At 34.9% G+C, this 20,992-nt stretch overlaps 2 protein-coding genes across 2 annotated transcripts; both read right to left on the bottom strand.

The window, feature by feature from the left end:
- Positions 8,130-9,074, bottom strand: Or5p79 (olfactory receptor family 5 subfamily P member 79). The gene has a single exon (NM_001000230.1). The coding sequence runs from the start codon at positions 9,072-9,074 to the stop codon at positions 8,130-8,132; it is 945 nt and encodes a 314-aa protein (NP_001000230.1).
- Positions 9,075-14,137: 5,063 nt separating this feature from the next.
- Or5p78 (olfactory receptor family 5 subfamily P member 78) lies at positions 14,138-15,082 on the bottom strand. The gene has a single exon (NM_001000732.1). It carries the CDS (start codon positions 15,080-15,082, stop codon positions 14,138-14,140), a length of 945 nt encoding a protein of 314 aa, NP_001000732.1.
- Between the last annotated feature and the right edge of the window lie 5,910 nt (positions 15,083-20,992).

Below are 20,992 nucleotides of genomic sequence, written 5' to 3'. Positions count from 1 at the left end.
GACAGAAATACAGATACTATGTATAAATTTCAGAAAAATGTTTCATGTACCATCTTAGATAAGTACTAAAATAGTAAACATTAATTAATCTATGGGAATTAAAAATTAATATTTCTCTTTTTAGCACATCATTCATGCCTCATGTTGTTAATTTACATTCCAATGAAGAATAAAAACAACTGAAACTGAACAACTAATTTTTTTCAAGAATTCAGTGAAGAAAACTGCATTTACATTTACACACCCACACACACACACACACACACACACACACACACACACACACGCACGCACACACACTGGCCCTGAATAGTGTATACTATGATAATTAAACCATTACATTTTCATTTTGTTTAAAATGATCAGTTTATTTTCCCTGCAAAAAACCATGTTTTGTGGCAGTTTTATCCAAATATTTCATTTACTTTGACCACATTCACCTCTATTCATTTCTCCTGTTTATTTACTCTTCTTCACATTAGTCCCTTTTCACTTCCTAAATATTCTATCATCTATATCCATGTCATGTATAATAAGAGTATATTATAATAAGTACTCTTATAATAAGAGTATATGTGAATTGACTGAAGAATAGCAAGCCACATTATGAACTTGGTATATTCCTGTGTCTGAACTCCAGTATATTACTATTCTTTTACAGTGTAGACATATGAAATTTATAGGTGAAACTTAACCTTTTAAAGAAAACATATGTATGTAATGGTATCAAAGCTGAAATAAACATTATATGACATGGATTCAACATGTTATACAGAAATGTCATGACTGGTATAGCAACACAGACTGAAGATAAAGATCTGACTTTGTGACTGAAAATTTATGGTACCCTGGAAAAGTTACATACACTATACAATACTTATCACTGCTTTATTTTAAAACATGCCATATTGTGATATTTTAATTTGAAATTGATAGTATATATTATGCCATGTGTTGATTATAGAAACAATCAAATGTGCAGCTACTTATTATCTTTTTAAATGTTTATAATTTCAATTAATAAAATGACAAATAAAAACTCCTGTATCAATAGAAAAGGAAAATTATTACCTGTGTGTGGTTCAGCCTCAGAGTCAAACAATCAAGTATTCCTAATGTAAACCAAGACTATGTTTTATAAGAAACAGTGTCTTATGGGAAAGAATCCCTTGAGTATCCACCTTGCTTGTTAAAATTCCACTGAAAACCCATCAGGACTGAAAATTGGAGTTACTCATATTCATACAAATTCATGTTATCTACTAGCGTCTATCGATTAAGCTTTTTGTGGATCAGCTTCATGAAAACTTCAGTGATTGATAAACATCCTTCTAGCAGTATTGAATATGCCCTGAATGCACAAGAACACAGTACAGTGGAAGTGCTTCTAGCTAAATGTTGAAAGATTAATGGAAAAAGGTGCATTTTATGTGTCACTAAGTGGTATTATCCATATTTTTAAATTGATTGTGTGGGAAAAATCACACAGCATAGTAGCAGATAATACCATAGAGATTCTATGTGTATTCCACACCTTAGTACAAAATCACAAGTGTAGTGACACAGAATAAGAGTACAGTCAAGTCACATACCATCATGAGATGCTTATGCTGTAAATTAAAACCGCGGGAATCAATTTCTATTCTTAATTATCTCATTTATCTCTCACAACATATGTCTTCTGTATCTCATATTTTTGTCTCTTTAAATGGTTATCATTATATAACACTTTCTATAAATATACCTAGTCATCTTTGTCCTGAGTTCTGTACTGTCAAATATTCATGTGACAATTTCTATTTTTCTTTAATTAATGTTTACAGTGACATTGGTTCTTTTTTGTATATATACTTATTGTTGCATATGTGCAATTTTTATTGTATATTTTTTATTTACATTTCAAACATTATTTCCTTTCTTGATTTCCCATCCATAATTCCCTATACCATACCCTTCCTCTTTTCTATAAGGGTATTCCCCCTCCCCAAACTAACAGTCCCCTATCCTGGAGTTTCCAGTCTTGGCACAAGCAATTGCTTCTCCTCCTATTGGTGTCCACCAAGGTCATCATCTGCTACATATGTAGCTATAGCCATGGGTTTGTCCATGTGTAGTCTTTGGGTAGCAGTTTAGTCCCTGGTAGCTCTGGTTGTTTGGGATTGTTTTTATGGATTTGCAAAGTCCTTCAGCTCCTTCAATCCTTTCTCTATCTCCTATAATGGGGTCCCCATTCTCATTTCAATGGTTACCTGCTAGTATTGACCTATATGTTTATCATGCTCTGGTGGAGCCTCTCAGGAGATACATATATCAGGCTCCTGTCAGCATGCACTTCCTTCCTGACAGCAGCAATATTGTTTGGGTTTAGTGACTATATTTATATGGGCTGCATCCCCAGGTGGGGCAGGCTCTGAATGTCCATTCCTTCAGTCTCTGCTCCTAACTTTGCCTCCATATCTCCTATGAATATTTTTGTTCCCCCCTTTAAGAAAAGCTGAAGCATCCACACTTTTATCGTCCTTCTTCTTGAGCTTCCTGTGGTCTGTGGATTATATCGTTGGGTAATCCGAGCTTTTGGACTAATATCCTCTTATCAGTGAATGCATGCTATGTGTGGTTTTCTTTGGGGGGGGATGGGTTATTCAGGATATTTTCTTGTTCCATCCTTTTGCATTTGAATTTCATGATGTCATTGTCTTTGATAGCTGAGTAGTATTTCATTTTGCAGATAGACCTCATTTTCTGTATGCATTCCTTTGCTGAAGGGCATTTGGGTTTTTTCCAGCTTCTGTCTGTTATAAATAAGGCTGCTATGAACATAATGGAGCATGTATCTTTGTTGTGTGTTGGAGCATCTTTTTGGTATATGCTGAGGAGTGGTATAGCTAGGTCCTCATGTAGTGCAATATCCAATTTTCTGACAAATCTCCAGATTGATTTCCAGAGTGGTTGTACCAGTTTGCAATTCCACCAACAATGGAGGAGTGTTCCTTTTTCTCCACATCCTTGCCAGTATCTGTTATCACCAGAGTTTTTGATACTCACCATTTTGCTTTGACTGCTCTGAGGTGGAATCTCAGGGTTGTTTTGATTGCAATTTCCTGGTGACTAAGATTGTTGATTATTTCTTTAGTTGCTTCTCAGCCATTTGATATTCTTCAGCAGAGAATTTTGTTTAGCTCTGTACCCCATTTTGTAATAGGGTTAAATGGCTCACTGGAGTCTAACTTCTTGAGTTCTTTGTATATTTTCGATATTAGCCCTCTATGAGGTGTAGCATTGGTAAAGATATTTTCCCAATGTGTTGGTTGCTGTTTTGTCCTAATGACAGTGTCCTTTGTCTTGTAGAAGCTTTGCAGTTTTATGAGGTCCCATTTGTTGATTCCTGCTCTTAGAGCATAAGCCATTGGTGTTCTGTTCAGGAAATTTTCCCCAGCGCCTATTTGTTCAATGCTCTTCTCCACTTTTTCTTCTGTTAGTTTGAGTGTATCTGGTTTTATATGGAGGTCCTTGATCCACTTGGACTTAAGATTTGTACAGGGAAATAAGTATCAATCAACTTGCATTATTCTCCATGCTTATCTTCAGTTCAATCAGGACCATTTGTTGAAAATGCTATTTTAACCCATGTCATTACAATGCTTAGGTTTCCCCCCTCCCAAATCTACACATACTTAGCCATCTCTAAACACTCCACATAGTGCTCTAGAAAGAATAGGGAGAAAGAGATATTAAAATGAGAAGTTTCTATTTTAGGAAAGCTAACCCTGGAAATAAAAATCCGTGGTGTAACCAGCCAATCTTGCTAATAGAACTGAAGAGATTAGGCCTGAAGGGATGGTTCAGTAGGTAAAAATGCCTGACACTTATAGCTGACAACCTGATTTCATTCCTCCAAATACCTAGCAAAGGCTTGATGAAACAATGTGCCTCTGTATTCATAATGCTTCTCTGATGAAATGAAAGCAGAGTGAGAAGGATCCTCTGGAAACTTGATACCAATTAACCTGTCATGCACAGTGGGACAGAAATTAAAAGAAACCGTGCTTTAAAATAAGTTGGAAAGAGATAACAGACTCCTGGAATGAGTTCCTCTGACTTCTATATGTGCTCTACATCCATCTACATACACACACACACACACACACACACACACACACACACACACACACACACACACGGAAAGAGAGGGAGAGAGAGAGAGAGAGAGAGGCAGAGAGACACAGAGAGACACAGAGAGACACAGAGAAGGAAAGAGCAAAAACAAAAAAACAAAAAACAAACAAAAAAACAAAAATGACACATGAAGCAACAAACAAAACCAAGGAAAATACTATACCCCTCAATTTGACTTCATGGTTATTTTCATGAAATTATCCTTCAGACTAGTTTTACTCTCTAAATGATGAGTTCTTTGTCTTTGGCTACTTCTATATATGTCTGTCTTTAATTTTAAAAGTTTTCTCAGGAGAGGAGGATATGGGTCCTGAGTCTACTGGCTTCTTGAGTGTCCCAGAAAAATAAATCCCCACACTGGTAACAGAAAAATGCTTAAAAATAGAGTGATAGCTCTACTATGCAATTTTTGTGTGTGTATAGCAAATTTGATTTAGAGACCGTGCTTATGAAATGCTTAGTGTGGAGCATTGTATGTCTAGGAATTATCCTGAAAAGGATATGAGAGCATACAAGCTTCTTGACCCTCACAGAAAAGATACACAGGGGAAAATGAAGATGTCATGGGAGGGACAGATTGGATTTGAAGAAGAGTAAGGGGTTGAGGATAATGTGATAAAACTGGCTCAAAATCCCTGTATCCTGGGAGATGCTAAAATGAAATGGTAATGGCATTGCATATTTTCTCCCACATCTAGAAATGTCCAATAAAATTTCTGGTGTTAGTGTTATCCTTACCTTGCCTTTAATCAGTATTTGTTTTTTCCTAAGTGTATTTATTCAGTGTGCATTTAATCAATACTGATTTTGTATAAACCCCTGTAGTGCATTTGAACATCCAGGCAATTTACTGACAATTTTGATGTCTGGTAAGGAAAATATGGTGGTTTGGATGAGGTATATCCCATACTCTTGGAAATGTGATTGCTTGGTTTCTAGTTGGTAGCACAGTTTAGGAGGCTTAGTATTATGTTCTTATTGGAATGGGCACAAAATTGAATAATTTAGGTGTTAAATTCAAAGTGTGAAACTCAGCTTCCAGTTGCAGCTATTGTGACCCTACTCACAATATTCTTAACCCTCTGGAACTGTAAGTCAAAATGAAACTTTCTAAAAGTTAAAAAATGTTTTATCTGGATATAACTTTCTCTGTTCTTCTTTTATAAAAAGTTGTGCATAGCTTTATGAATTTGTAACTAATAGGACCTAGAGGGTTATCTCAGTGTTGGCCTCTGTGTATGTTTCTATTGCTTTTTGTTAGAATGTTACTAACTGTACTGCTTCTGCTGTTCACTGTGTAACTGGAAATCATATATATATATATATATATATATGTTAGGATGTTTACATTACTTTGACTGCTGCATCATCACCTGGATGTCATTGTTCTCTCTTTTTGCAGCAACATTTGTTGTAGTAAATCTCTGACCAAAACCCTATAGAAGCCATAGTCCACCACTGAGGTAGAAACTCAAAGATGGAAACCTGAAGGCAAGAAAAGAAGCTGAGACGGTGGATGAAGAGTGCTTACTGGTTTGCCTTTCATAGTATGCTCAGCCTGATTTCTTATACCTTACTAATCCACCTGCTCATTGATGGCACCACCCACTGTGGATAGGATCTTCCTTTCCATGTTAATTTTTCATTGAGGAATACTTAGCAGAAATATTCTCAGGTCAGTCTGTTCTCAACTGCTCTCCTGTCTTCCCAGATAACTTTTGCTTGTGCCAAATTGACAAAAATATTCTAATCTTCACATCATCTCAGTGGCCTGTAGGATGATAGAGGGCTCGTTTCCCCAGTATAACTGTTGGCTTAGGCAGACAGTAGAAATAAGGATAGGGTAAATCAGTTCCCTATCTATTAATCCACTGAAAGTGAGTGAATACAAGAGTGTTTACTCATTCATTTGTGTTTGTGTGAATTATGACAAGTGTTGTCCAAGAAGCTTCTGCTCTCGATGATCACTACTCTCTAAGGTCACTGTTTCACCATTTATTTTAGGATCCTCAGGCATACTGCTTTGATGGCTGGGCCTGGCTGGGGTTCTGATTGGGAAGCTCCACATTTTATTCAGTGAATTAAAACATGACACTGTACTATTCCTTCAGGCCCAATTTAACTAAGGAGTTCATCTTCTTTTAAAAATAATGAGTATGAAAAGTATCTAGCTTAACATATTAAAGATGTTTGTTGGTTGAATACAATCCAGCATTAAAGTTCAGAGGTGGAAGCCTTTATGTTTAAGATGGAAATAGCTTATTCAAAGCAATGTATACAAAATTATTCTCTTCAAGTTAGGGACCTACAAAGCTGATCATTTCCCTCATCTGGGAGAGGTCCTTAATGGATGGCAAATGTATGTGCATATGACCTTTTTCTTAGTCTGTAGAGACTGTTTACATGCTCTTCAACATATTTACAAGCACTGGAATCAAGATTCTAGACAGAGAAAACATTTTTCCAGTAATTAATAGTTTTCATTTAGTAAGACTTACTATTCAATTCTAGAAATGTCCTAGAAGTACGTGAAAATTAGAGTACAGAGATAGAGAGAGTGCTTTTAATGACCTAGGTGAAACATCTAGTTATTAATCTTCTATGAGATGTAGAGCTGACAGATACTTTCTCTTGCTTTCTGTGCTTCCTCTGTGCTTGAGTTATAGTTTCTTTCATGTGCAGAATTTTTTAACTTTATAAGCTAAAGAAATTATAAAAGTCTTCAGCAAATTGTGCTGGGAAAATGGATATTCATATGAATAAGAATGAAATTAGACCCATATTTATCACCTGGGCAAAAATGAACTCCTAATGGAACAGAAATCTCAAGTGAACCCTAAACCTCTGAAACTGCTAAAAGAAAGTATTGGAAGTTTTCTGCAAGAAATAAATATAACAGAAAGCTTTCCAGAAAGAACTCCATTGGCTCATGAATTAATGCCAATAATTGACAAGCCAGACTTCATAAAGTTAAAAAGTTCTGTAGGCAAAGGAAACCATGAGTGTGGTGCAGAGAAAGCTGAGAAAGTAGGATAAAATCTTTTAAACATATCTGATAGAAGATTAGTAACCTGTATATACAAGGAATTAAAAATACAACAATCAAGAGAAAAACAATCCAAAAAATTAGAAACATACAAAAGAATATAATTTATTTAGGTTTTTAGTTGTTGATGGCACACATAATCTGATGTAGAATTTGGACCATAGAAATAAAATGTTAGTGAGTGGTGCTATTAATTAGGCTTCCCTGGAGAAAAAACCTATAAACACACACACACACACACACACACACACACACACACACACACGTATGTATGTATGTATGTATGTATGTATATAGATGTATACAGAGACACATAATCATACACACCATCTCTCCTGACAGATTTCTATGAGATTGTTTCCTATAATTCACATACATGAGGAGAAACAGAGAGATGATTAGAGCATATATATATATATACATATATATATATATATATTGCCTTTGACTATGAAAGACCCATCCCCATCCAAATGATACGACCACAATAAAAATATCTCCAACATTATTTTTGTCTATGCTACTTTTTCTCTAATATACTTAGTTCTAACTAGAGTAACTATATACATTTAAGGGTAGCTGCTACTGAAAATGTATACAGATTTAAAAATTTATAAAGTCAATATTTCAACGCAGCACAGTACTTTAAAACATGAGTGATATTGAAGTAAATTTTTTAATATCTGATTGTAATCTGGAATTTTGTATCTAATGAAATGTATTACTGCTTATGAATATATAATTTATTTTGTGATGTATGAATACTCACGGTATATTTACTATCAAATTTCAAGTCTGGTCATATAACATAACATTACTTCAACTATCAATATTCAGTTTCTTTTAATACAATGTCTATGGCATATCATTACTATTTAGTCTGTGACAAACAGATTAGCAGACATGTCTAAGAAAATTGTTTTTTACTAAGCTGTTTCTTCAGAGCAGTTTTAATCTCATTGTTCCTAAGGCTATAGATTAGGGGGTTCAACATGGGAATAACTACCATGTAAAACACAGACAACACCTTGTTTTGGTCTGTGGAGTAGCTGGACTGTGGCATCACATAAATAAATGTAACAGTTCCATAGAACACAGTGACTGCTGCGAGGTGGGAGGTGCAGGTGGAGAAGGCCTTGTGTCGACCCTCAGTGGAGCGCATCTTCAGGATGGTGATGAGGATGTAGGTGTAGGAAATGGCTATGACCAACACTGTGATCACAATGATAGAGCCAGCAGAAAATGAATCAATAATTAGGAGGACATCATTATCAGAACAGGAGAGTTCAACTAAAGGAGAAAAATCACAGAAAAAGTGATTGACTTTATTTGGTCCACAGAAGAGAAAAGAAAAGTAGGAAAGTGTAAAAGAAGAAGCATTAAGAAATCCTCCTACATAAGATCCTACAAGCAACCGGATACAGACTTGTGTGGACATTTTGGTTGAATAAAGCAGTGGGTTGCAGATTGCCATGAAGCGATCATAAGCCATGGCAGCCAGAAGAAATGATTCAGTTGATCCAAAGAAAGCAGCTGAGCCAAGCTGGATGGCACATCCAAGGTAAGAAATTGTGTTTCTCTCCAGCAGGAAGTTGATGAGCATATTGGGTGTGACAGAAGATGAAATGCCTATGTCAACAGAAGCCAAGTGGCTGAGAAAGAAGTACATGGGGTGATGGAGCTGGGAAGAGACTCTGATGAGAAGGATGGTACTGAGGTTCCCAGACACAGTCACCAGGTAGATGCACAGGATGATGGTGAAAAGGACGACTCTAAGAACTGGGTCATCTGTTAAACCAAGTAAAATGAACTCTGTCACTGCAGTGTGGTTCCCATCCTCCAGGAAAGCCATGGAACAGTGTATGTGCTGCTAGATTAAGGATGGAATGGAGACATTATAGGAAGGGATTTTTAAATATGCAGGTGCATATGTGGTAACACATAGAAAGTATTACAAATAAATGCATCAATCAAAACATAATTGGAGTAATACATTGAACACCCATGAATAATCATGTGAACTGACTAATAAATTTTAATGTGAAATTCTAGAATTTCTTTTAAAGAATGCATTTTCAATTTATGTTTATAATAAAACTCATCTAATTGTATTTAAAACTTTGGATGTAAACTGTGCAGCTGATGAAAATAACAAATGGTATCACATGTACAAGAAAGGATTAAAATTTACAGATGTAAAATTTTTTAATGATCTCTACTAAATTTAGTACATTTTAAGATGTTCAATTGCATTTTCAACGGAATATTATTGAGTCCATCATTAATTCAAATGTAAACTTGATGGAATGTGTTATTTGAAATTGTTAGGTAACTTAGTGGTCCTTAAGTAGCACTAGTGTGAGGACATAAACTGAAGCCAGAGTGAATTCGTTCCACTTTAATTACACTGTGCTTGAAAAGTGTCAGTAAGATGCAGAGCACGTGAACACATGGTGAGAGAGGCAACAGGCCAGCTTTCAAAACAAGAAGTCCTTAGTTAGGGAAAAGGTTCCTCAAGTCTGTCAACTACCTGATTGTTTTAAGACTAATATTTATAATGACAGCTACAATTTCTTACAAGAACTAGGGGAGGGGGAAAATAATTCACACTCAAATTACAAATGTGAGTACCTGTACTAAACTTATTAAACTCTTGGTAATTAAACTACTGCTTTATCAAGTCATTTCCTCTATAAGTCTAATCTCTTGTAAATACGTGATACTATTTCTAATAATATTAGTATGTGTTTATTCATATACTTACCAAGTCCTTTCCTAATATAATGATTTTTTCTAGCCTAATAAAATGAAATGAAATGTGATTGCTTATAGAGGACAAGTGTAAGTATTCAACCTGAAATCTTATGTTTATCTAGGTTCACCCAGCTAATATCAGGCTAATTCCCATGTCTTGAGATTTTCAGGCCTATATGATTGAGTTTTTTCATGGTGCCAATAGCTTGTGATCTTAGAGCATTTGATCAGTAACCAAGTCTGTATTTTCATGAGACATTTTCATGAAATTATTACTCTATGTCAAGACTAGTGAATTCATCAGCATTTTATTTTCTTGAGTGCTCATCTTACATGTCACTAGAGATCATGTGGTTTTCTCCTCTTCTAAGTGTTTGGATAAATAAGAAATATCTGAGAATTATATTCTATGCATAATTTTTCACAGGGATTTTACTTAAAATATAAGTTGATTCAGTTATTTTTTCTTGATTATAACTGTTTTCTTTCCCAACTACAACATACATACGTATATGTGTGTGTATGTATACATATTTTCAAAGACCAAAGTATTGTTCAATGATACAAGAAGCCAGGACACTTACCTTTTGAAATAAGGATTCATTTTAAAGTAATAAAGTCACAATAATTATAACTTGATTTTATAATGTGCTCTCTATCTTCCACAATCATTCTTTTACCATTGAGACTAAGTCTCTGAGCTGTCTCAGGATTCACATATGAATCAAATTCCCAGGGAGCATTATCTCAGGTGAAAAAGGCACTTATTATACATGAAAACAAATGTCAAGGAGTTAATCTGAACTCTTTTATTTTGATTTGTGAATTGGCTCAGTATTATTTGATAATTATTAAAAGTATGTGATAACAAAATTGTCTCAGGTAAGTATTGGTTCTAGGTTCATTTTTTGTTTCATGTTGGTGGATACTGAGATAAAAATACAACTTTGGCTATTTCTTTTAACATTTTTTCATTCGTGTAAGTTTTTTTGTAGCTAGTAATGTTAAGACTCTTCATTACGAACCTTAAGGAATATGTGGAGGGAGGAGAGTAAAGTCAATTTAAAGGATATAAAATACTTATATGTAAAATGTAAATAAAAATATCCAATAAAAATATTATATATAGAAAAGTGTGAATGAAAAAACCTGTGAATAAAAAAGCACATGGCTGATCCTCAAGTAAGAATTGGTATCTCACAATTCATACCACAAAGAGATTTTGGTTTCCATTTTTGGGGGAGGATGATAGAAACACTCACTGATCTTTAGTTTGAAAACCTGGTCTGACTTATTCTAATCTTAATTTCATGGAACCATTCTATATTTTATGCCTCCTGATGTAAGCAGCTGGCCACTGAAGAAATAAAGAAATTTCAATACTCTTCTGCCCAATCATTAATGTATGTTGTCCAATTTTTTGAGTATAGTGATTCTTAAAATTCAAAAACCATTCCAGGAACAATGAAAAAATATGGACACAATTTTATCTCATCCTTCTTCTAGAGAGTCATGGAACTCTTAGGCAGGCTTCTCTGTCTCACAGGCACTGGAAATATAGTCTAAATATAAACAAAAATGCTTTTCAAAGAGAAAAGTCTGCTGTAAATGCTGCCTTTGAAAACTTTTAAGTTATGAAGCTCTGTGTGATTTAATTCAACATTTTATGTTACAGTGTACATTTCACTTGTCCCTTACATTTTCAGTTAATGTTATGTATGTTGATCAATTTTCATATCTTAAATTCTAGTGGGTTTTTCTTTTTTGCACACTGCCATTGCTTCTCTGTTTAGTATTCCTGATTTCCATTTAGTGAGTCAATATTTTTATCTGTGTTTGACAGGAATAATTGAAACTTGTTTATATATTTGGTCAGTTAGGCCTGTTGTAGCACTTGGTCCTGACTGTACTAGAGCCAAGTTCAAGACTGAGATTCCTTTTCCCACAGTGGCAGCAATCTGTGTAAGAGTTGCTTTCCTGTAGTTTCCCTAGATTTGCTAATATATGTGATTTCTTTTGATAAGATCTTCCCCAAAGATATGTATGTGCTTATGATTCTTGCCTCTCTAATTCCCCATCTCATTTTAATTGTAACTCAATTTTCTAGCATTTTTTAATTGTCAAAATCTGTCATTGGAAAGAAAAGTGTATTTATTTCTGTTGGGTTATGTGTAGAGGCAGGGGATTTCCCGTCTCTTACTTTTATGTGAATTCCAGGAAATGAACTAAAGTCATCAGTGTTTTGTGCTAAGGGCTTTACTCTGCTAACTCACCCCACTGACATAAAATATAATAAATTTTAAATCGAATTTCCTAAGTTGTCACTTTTTGAGATGTTTCCAGAATGCCTATTATGTAAGATATAATTTAATGTTGAAGATACAATTAACATTTTATCTTTTGTTCCAGTTTGGTACACCATAGGGCTGATACAGCGAACAGTTAAAGTGAACAGTTTTGCCATTGTTTCAACAGAAGCCTCAATGTATATGAAAACAATAGTACACTCACAAAAGTATCATATATAGAGATATATGCATTATGTTATATGAGTGACCTCACATTCTGCAATCTTTTCTCAGGCATTAGGTTCTCAGTGAGAAAAGTACACTCTCAACCCTTTCCCTGTGCACATCAACTTAACACACATGATCTTGGGTTTTGTTGATTATTGTTTTATCAAACCTCTTCTGATGGTCTACATCACTTACCTTTTAACTTTATTGTCAAGATAAAGATAAAGATATGAGTGATCCAAAATTCCACTTTTGCCAGTTTTTATTTGTAACTACTTCCATTGTTCTAAACTAACATCTGAAATGTGAGATTCATTGTAAAGACTCTAGAATGTGTGAAAATGTGAGTGAATGAGTAAAAACATCAATGCTTTGGTTCTATCAGCAAGAAGGTGGAATTTGTTTCTGGAACATTAAAGTAGAGGGGAAAGAGGGGTAAGCATGATCATTACCCACATGTGAAGGTTGATTTAATCTCTCCTAAGAGCAGTCAAACTTGAAAGGAGATATAGCTATGTCTGCTCACATGTGCACATGATCATAAGTGGCTTGTCCATAAATACTTTCTAAAATTTCCTTTTCATGGCCTCACTGTTGAAATTATAGCATTAGTTCTCTTTAGAGAAACTTTTGTTGTATTCTTAATTTGTTTACCTTGTGGTCCCAATTTTTCCCCTTGGTCCTGGAAAGCTGAAGAATATGTCTAAATCTAAAGTAAGTAATTAATTTTTGAAGCTGACAAGAAATCAGATTAATGAGGAATGGATTTCTTGTTCTTTTATGTGGATCTAACAATGCGATTGTACTATCACCCAACACCACACATCAGACTTTAAAAATACACAAAACCCTTATCTCATATATTTCTATAAAAATAATTTCTACCATCTACATCCTACTTTCTCTCCATCATTTCTTTTACACTGTGCAGAATAACTGTAGTTGTCAGACTTATCAGACAATAAGTTGTTGAAACACATACCCTGAAGTCCTAGTGATAGGTGGTATTAAGGTTTCCGTTGCTAAAACAAGAAGATAAATTATCAACTGGCACTGAAAATCAAGGAAAATTTTTAGCAGACTGTTTTTGAAATCTCTGACACTTCTTAATTGATTCCATTGTTGTATACCTGAGGTTGTATATTACCAGAGGAACTCACGTTCAAGAAAACAATCTTTACATTATGTACAATATCAAGTAAAACAATATTTTGAGTCCCCATATCTCCTTTATGGCATGCCTCTGGTAAACTAAGGATTCAAGCTTTGTGATTCTTGCCTTTCCCAACAGCACTAGAGAACAGACCTTAACAAACACACAAGGGTTTGTATACAATTAAAATGCAATTTCTAACAAATTTGAATATAAAATATTTGAAAAAAATGGAAAATGTCACAATATTTTCAGCATATTATGTTTTACATGAATCACCTTATTCTGTTAATTAAATTATTTAATTTTATTAAAGGTAATTTACAAAGACCCTTTTATTTCTTTCATTATTTAAAGTTAAACTCTGACATTTATTAGAAATTTTCAAGTTTGGTAATAATATATCAACAGAATTTTCCACCACAGAAACTCAACCTTTATTACTATATCCATATTTTTGCTGTAACAAGTCTGACAATGTAACAGATATTTCTAAGAAAACCTTTTCCTACCAAGTTGTCTCTTCAGAGCACCCTTAATCTCATTACTCCTCAGGCTGTAGATGAGGGGGTTCAACATGGGGATCACCACCATGTAGAATACAGATAACACCTTGTTCTGGTCTGTGGAGTAGTTGGACTTGGGGGTCACATAGATGAATGTAATGGTTCCATAGAACAGAGTGACTGCGGTGAGGTGGGAGGTGCAGGTTGAGAAGGCCTTTTGGCGGCCCTCAGTGGAGTGCATCTTCAGGATGGTGATGAGGATGTAAATATAGGAGACAGCAATAACAATCACTGTGATTAAAATGATAATGCCAACAGTAATAGTGGCAAGAATAATGGAGACACTGTCTTCAGAACAGGAGAGTTCAACTAAAGGAGTAAAATCACAGAAAAAGTGATTGATTTTATTTGGTCCACAGAAGAAGAAAGAAAAGAATGAAAAGGTAAATGAGGAGGCATTAAGAAAACCACTTATGTATGCTACTACAAGCAACTGTACACAGACTTGTGTTGACATTTTGGTTGGATAAAGTAGTGGGCTACAGATTGCCACAAATCGATCATATGCCATGGCAGCTAGAACAAAGCACTCAACTCCCCCAAAGAAAGCACCTGAACCAAGCTGGATGCCGCATCCTAGGTATGAAATGGTATTTTTTTCCACCAAAAAGTTGACAAGCATATTGGGTGTGACAGAAGATGAGTAGCCTATGTCAGCTGAAGCCAAGTGGCTGAGAAAGAAGTACATGGGGTGATGGAGCTGGGAGGAGACTCTGATGAGAAGGATGGTGCTGAGGTTCCCAGACACAGTCACCAGGTAGATGCACAGGATGATGGTGAAAAGGACGACTCTAAGAACTGGGTCATCTGTTAATCCCAATAAAATGAACTCTGTCACTGCAGTGTGGTTCCCATCCTCCAGAAAAGCCATGGAGCAGTGTAGCTGATGGTAGATAAAGGCTATTATTGTGATATTAGAGGTAGATTTATGAGTAGATGAACTCAAATTTATTAACGCAAACATGGGGTATCACAAATAATTTTATCATTTAAGGTGAATTGACAGTTCTATCTAACAAAATTTTAGTCAGGTCTCTAGGAGTACATATGATTTTGTGCATAAATGTGACTTAAAGTAGTAAACTTCTTCAAATAATATATGTTATTTAATTCTGTATAGTAAAATATACTTGTGTGGCTTTATGAGTAAGGTTTCAAAATATGAGTCATATAAACAAAAGAAGTTATTGTAAATACCACAAGACATAAAGTCTACAACCTCTAAATTTTATGATAAAGACTTATAATGACTAACCTTACAGATGGTACTAAGCACCAGGATAAGACATAGGATTTTATATAATTCGTTAATTTTTCCCAGTATTAAGTAGTTTAATTATTCTATTTCTTTGAGAATATTTAGTTTGTAATTGGTGAATAGCTGAAGACTATATAAGAAATCTAGACTGAGGATATGAGCTGCAGATAAACCGCATTTGATCTAACTTTTAGTAATTATATATGTAAAAGTCACAGTAAAGTTGAAAGCACAGGCAAATTTAGGATGTAAAGCAACTATGCGGTTAATATACTTAAAACAAGTTTCCATCATACAAAATTCATATTATATGTTAGTGAACCAAATCTACACCAGGATAAATATTCTCTCTAGAACTTGGGAAACTAGAAAGGAATCTGTGTTTTCTAAATGGAATGTGATGGAATGAAATCACATGGTTTCCTACACTGTACATAGGTGAGGAAAACACTCAATGTAAAATGTTAAGTTTAAACTTGTTCATCCAGCTCAGGATCACATAAAGTCTTACTCTAAGATTTTCAACATTGTACCTTCTGATTGTCTAAAATATTTGCTGCCAGTCATACTAGAACCTTCAGTCAATAAGCAAGCGAGTATCTCTACAAGAAATCATGCAAAGTACTCGGTCAAAGCATTTTAAAAATAGTGACTCAGGAAAATGTTATTGATAATGCTGGATTCTAGATTCATCAGTGGCCAAATAAATAAGGAACATCTAACAGTGGAGATTAACTGGATGTTCACAGGAATTTGAATATGGAAATAGAAGCTGATTCAGTTAGGGTTTTTTGGTTCAGTTTATTGCCTATCCCACCAAACATGTGTGTCCACTAAAGCATATAAGTTTGGATAAATTTTCAAAGAATGAATTATTCTCTAATGATAAAGATCAAATAAAAAGGCAAATTTACCCAAAAAACTCAAAACTTACCTCTTCCAAACAGAATTCATTGCAAAGTAATAAGGTCAAGGTTATTTTGCTTTTGTAGCTGTACAGCTGATTCCTGCTGTCATTGTTTGTAATTGAGGATAATTCCCTGCTGAAAAACTGATTAAAGTGTGAATTCAAGTCACTGGAGATCATTATCTCACTCCCAATTCATTACACACACACACACACACACACACACACACACACACACACACACACACACACACACACACAGACTTTTCAAGGAGTTTGTCAGTCTCTGGGGTTTTTTTTCTTAAGTAAGAATGAACATGCTTCATATGATAGTTATTCAAAGAATATGATAGAGTTATGTCAGGTGAGATTCAAGCATTATCCCTTGGGTTCACCTTATTGCTTAACTTCCTTGGTTCTGACTATTGTAGTGTAGGTATTCTATACATTATGGCTAATATCTACATATAAGTTTACCAATGACATGCATATCTTTTGGGGTTGGTGTTACATCACTTGGGGTGGTAGATTCTAGTTCCATGCCTTTGCTGGAAAATTTCATGATGTCCTTGTTTTTGGTAGCTGAGTAGTATACTATTGTATAAATGAACAACCTCTTCATTAGACATTCTTCAGTTGAGGAATATCTAGGTTATTTTCTAGTTTCTATTACAAATAAAGCTGCTAGTGGGGCATTTTTGTGTACATATTCAAGGGCAGTAAAGCCACGCTTGACATAAAAATATACTAGTTTTCTGAAAATTATAAAATTTATTTCCAAAGTGGTGGTACAAGTTTGCGCTCCCTACAGCAATGAAGGAGTCTTTCCCTTGCTCTCCACCATTGCCAGCATGCTGTCCCTTCCGATTTTGGTCTTAGCCATCGTGGTGGAATAAGACAGATTCTAAGGGTTGTTTTGATTTGCATTTCCCTGATGACTAGGAACTTGGCCATTCAGGAACCCTCTGTTGAGAATTCTCTGTTAAGCTCTGCAACACTTTTTTTTTCAATTTGGTTATTTGCTTTGTTGGTGTTTACCTTCTTGAGTTCTTTATATATTTTGGATATTGCCCTTATGTTGGTTGTAGAGTTAGTGAAGATCTTTCCCCTATCTGTAAGCTGCAGTTTTGTCCTCTCGATGGTATCCTTTGCCTTACAGAAGCTTTTCAGTTTCATAAGGTCCAATTTATCAATTGTTGATTTTATAGAGTAGCTATTGGTGTTCTCTTCAGTAAGTTGTTTCTTGTACCCATGTATATCAAGCTATTCCCCATGATCTATATTAATAAATTTTTTAACTGTTTTATGTTGAGGTCTTTGATTCACTTAGACTTGAGTTTTGCTTACGGTGATAAATATGGATCTATTTGTGTTCTTTCACATGCAGACATATAGTTCGAACAGTGCCACTTGTTGAAATTTTTTCTTTGTTCGGTTGTATGGTTTTGGCTTCTTTGTCAAAAAATCAAGTGTAGGTGTGTGGGTTAATTTCAAATATTTGATTCAATTACATTGATCAACTTATCTATTCCTATCCTTACCTCATATAGTTTTTATCACTATTGCTCCATAGTACAGGTTGAAGTCAGGGATAGTGGCAACGCCAGAAGTTCTTGTCTTATTCAGGTTTATTTTAGCTACCTTTGGTTTTTTGTTTTTTTCCATATTGAAATTTAATGGGAATTGTATTGAATCTTTAGATTGAATTAGGTAAGATGATTATTTTCACTTTGTTGATCCTAATGATCCATGAGCCTGGGAGATCTTTCCATCTTCTGATATCTTCTTCAATCATTTATTCAGAGACTGGAAGTTGTCATGGAGGTCTTTTACTTGCTTTGTTAGGATAATAAGGAAGATATTTTATATTATTTCTGGATATTGTAATGGTGCTGTTTCCAAATTTCTTTCTTGGCTTACTTATCATTTTTATAAAGGAGGGCTATTGAATTGTTTAGTTAACTTTGTTTGTAGCCATTTTACTGAAGGTATTTAGCAGGTGTAGGAGTTCTCTGGTAGAATTCTTGGTCACTTATGTATAGTATCATAAATTCTGTGAAGAGCAATACTTTGACTCCTTCCTTTTTTATTAGTACCCCCTTGATTTCCTTTAGTTTCCTTTCTGCTTTAACTAGAACTTTAAGCTATATTGAATAGATAGGGAATGAGAAGCTTTGTCTTGTCTCTGATAATAGTGGAATTGTTTTGTTTCTTTCCATTTAATTTGATGTTGGCATGCTATATATTGATTAGTTATGTTATGTATTTTATCCTTAATCTCTTCAAGACTTTTGACATGAAGGGGTACTGGGTTTGTCAACATCTAAGGAAATGATTCTATGATTTTTTTCTTTCATATAGTGTATTGTATTGACAGATTTTGTGTACTGAACCACCCCTGCATCCTTGAGATGAAACCTACTTGTCCTGATGGATGATGTTTTCATGTGTTCTTTGATTTTTGTTTTTGAGTATTTTATTGAGTGTTTTTCATCAAAGTTTATATAAGAAATTCATCTGAATTTTTCTTTTTTTGAGCCTGTTATTTAACTATTAGGGTGACTATAACCTCATAGAATAAGGCTTGCAGTGTTCTGTTTTCTGGAATAGTTTTAAGAGTGTTAGCATTAGCTCTTTGTTGAAAGTGTAGTAGAATTCTGCCCTAAAACTATTTGGCACTCGAACTTTCTTGTTTGGGAGATTTTAGTGACTGCTTCTATTTACTTAGAAGTTAAAGGACTGTTTAGACAATTAACCTGGTGTTGATTTAATTTTGGCAAGTGATATTATGCTAGGAAATTTAATTTAGTCCATTTCATTTAGACTTTGCAATTTTCTAGATTACCCGCTTTTCAAGGAAGGCCTAATGATTCTTTCAATCATTGTCTCTTTTTATGTTTCCCTTTCAATTCTGATTTTGTTTATGTGGATCCTGTCTTTCTGTCTTTTAGTTAGTCTTTTTCATTTATTTTCTCAAAGAACCAGTGCTTTCTTGTTTTTTTTTATTGTTTTGTTTTCTTGTTTTTAATTGACTGATTTCAGCCCCCATTTTGATGGTTTTCTATCCTCTGGTCCTCTTAGTAGTGTTTGCTTTTTTTTTCAAACAGAGATTTCAGATGTACCTTTAAATTGCTAGTGTAAGAACCCCCTAATTTCTTTATGTCTACACATAGTGCTTTGAACTTTCCTCTTAGCACTGCTTTCATTGTCTCCCATAAGTTTAGGTATATAATGGCTTTTTTGTGATTGAATTCTAGATAGTGTTTCATTCCTTTATTTATTTCCAGACACAGAAACTATTCATTAAAGAGCTGTTCAGTTTCCATGAGCATGTATGCTTTCTGTTACTTCTTTTGTTGTTGAAGTCTAGCGTAAGTCCATGATTGTCTGAAAAGGTACAAGGAAATCTTTTAAATTTCTTGTATCTGTTGAGTCTTGCATTGTGACCAAGTGTATTCTTAGTTTTGTAGAATGTTCTTTTATATGGTAAGAAGTTATATTCTTTTGTGTTTCAGTGAAATGTTCTGTATATATCGGTTAGGTTCATTTGATCCATAACATCAGTTACGTTGGCCCCCTCCTACATTTCAAATGTTATTTCCTTTCCTTATTTCCTGTCCATCATACCTGACCACTCCCCCTCCTCTTCTATATGGTGGTTCCCTTCCCCATTCACCACCCATTACTGCTCCCTCCCCAACAATCCCCTACACTGTGGGTCCAGCCTTTGCAAGATGAAGGGCTTCCCCTTCCACTGGTGTCCCAACAAGGCTATTCACTGCTACCTATGCAGTTGGAGTCTAGGATCAGTCCATGTATAGTCGTCTTTGGGTAGAATCTTAATTATATGTAATGAACTCCTGTCACTGGAGGTTTCACTTAGTGAGAAGAGATGTCTAGATGGGACTTTCCTCACCCCCAATTATATGGTAACTCCATTCAGGTGTGTTATGTATGTGTATATATTTCATCCTTCTTGATTTTCATGTTGTCTGTGCTTCTTGGGTAATTTGAGCATTTGGGCTAATATCCATTTATCAATGAGTGAATACCATGTGTGTTTTTCTGTGTTGGGTTACCTCACTCAGGATGATATTTTCTAGTTCCATCCATTTGCCTATATGAATTTCATGAATTCATTGTTTTTGATAGCTGAGTAGTACTCCATTCTGTAGATGCACCACATTTTCTGTATCCATTTCTCTGTTGAAGGGTGTCTGGGATATTTCCAGCTTCTGGCTATTATAAATAAGGCTGCTATGAACATAGTGGAGCACGTGTCTTTATTGTATGTTGGAGCATCTTCTTGGTAAATGCTCAGGAGAGGTATAGCTCAGTCCTAGTTAGTGCAATGTCCAGTTTTCTGAGGAACCTCCAGATTGTTTTCCAGAGAGGATGTACCAGTTTGCAATCTCACCAACAATGGAGGACTGTTCCTCTTTCTCCACATCCTCTCCAGCATCTGCTGTCTCCTGAGTTTTTGATCTTAGCCATTCTGACTGATGTGAGGTGGAATTTCAGGGTTGTTTTGATTTGCATTTCCCTGATGACCAAAGATGTTGAACATTTCTTTAGGTGCTTCTCAGCCATTTGATATTCCTCAGCTGTGAATTCTT

This window comes from Rattus norvegicus, chromosome 1 (genome assembly GCF_036323735.1).
Source record: "Rattus norvegicus strain BN/NHsdMcwi chromosome 1, GRCr8, whole genome shotgun sequence".
NCBI lineage: Eukaryota > Metazoa > Chordata > Mammalia > Rodentia > Muridae > Rattus > Rattus norvegicus.
This window is presented reverse-complemented; position numbering and strand designations above follow the sequence as displayed.

Bases quoted from the DNA above. Each gene is read 5' to 3' on its own strand.
- Or5p79 (NM_001000230.1), bottom strand. From the start codon at position 9,074: ATGGCTTTCCTGGAGGATGGGAACCACACTGCAGTGACAGAGTTCATT.
- Or5p78 (NM_001000732.1), bottom strand. From the start codon at position 15,082: ATGGCTTTTCTGGAGGATGGGAACCACACTGCAGTGACAGAGTTCATT.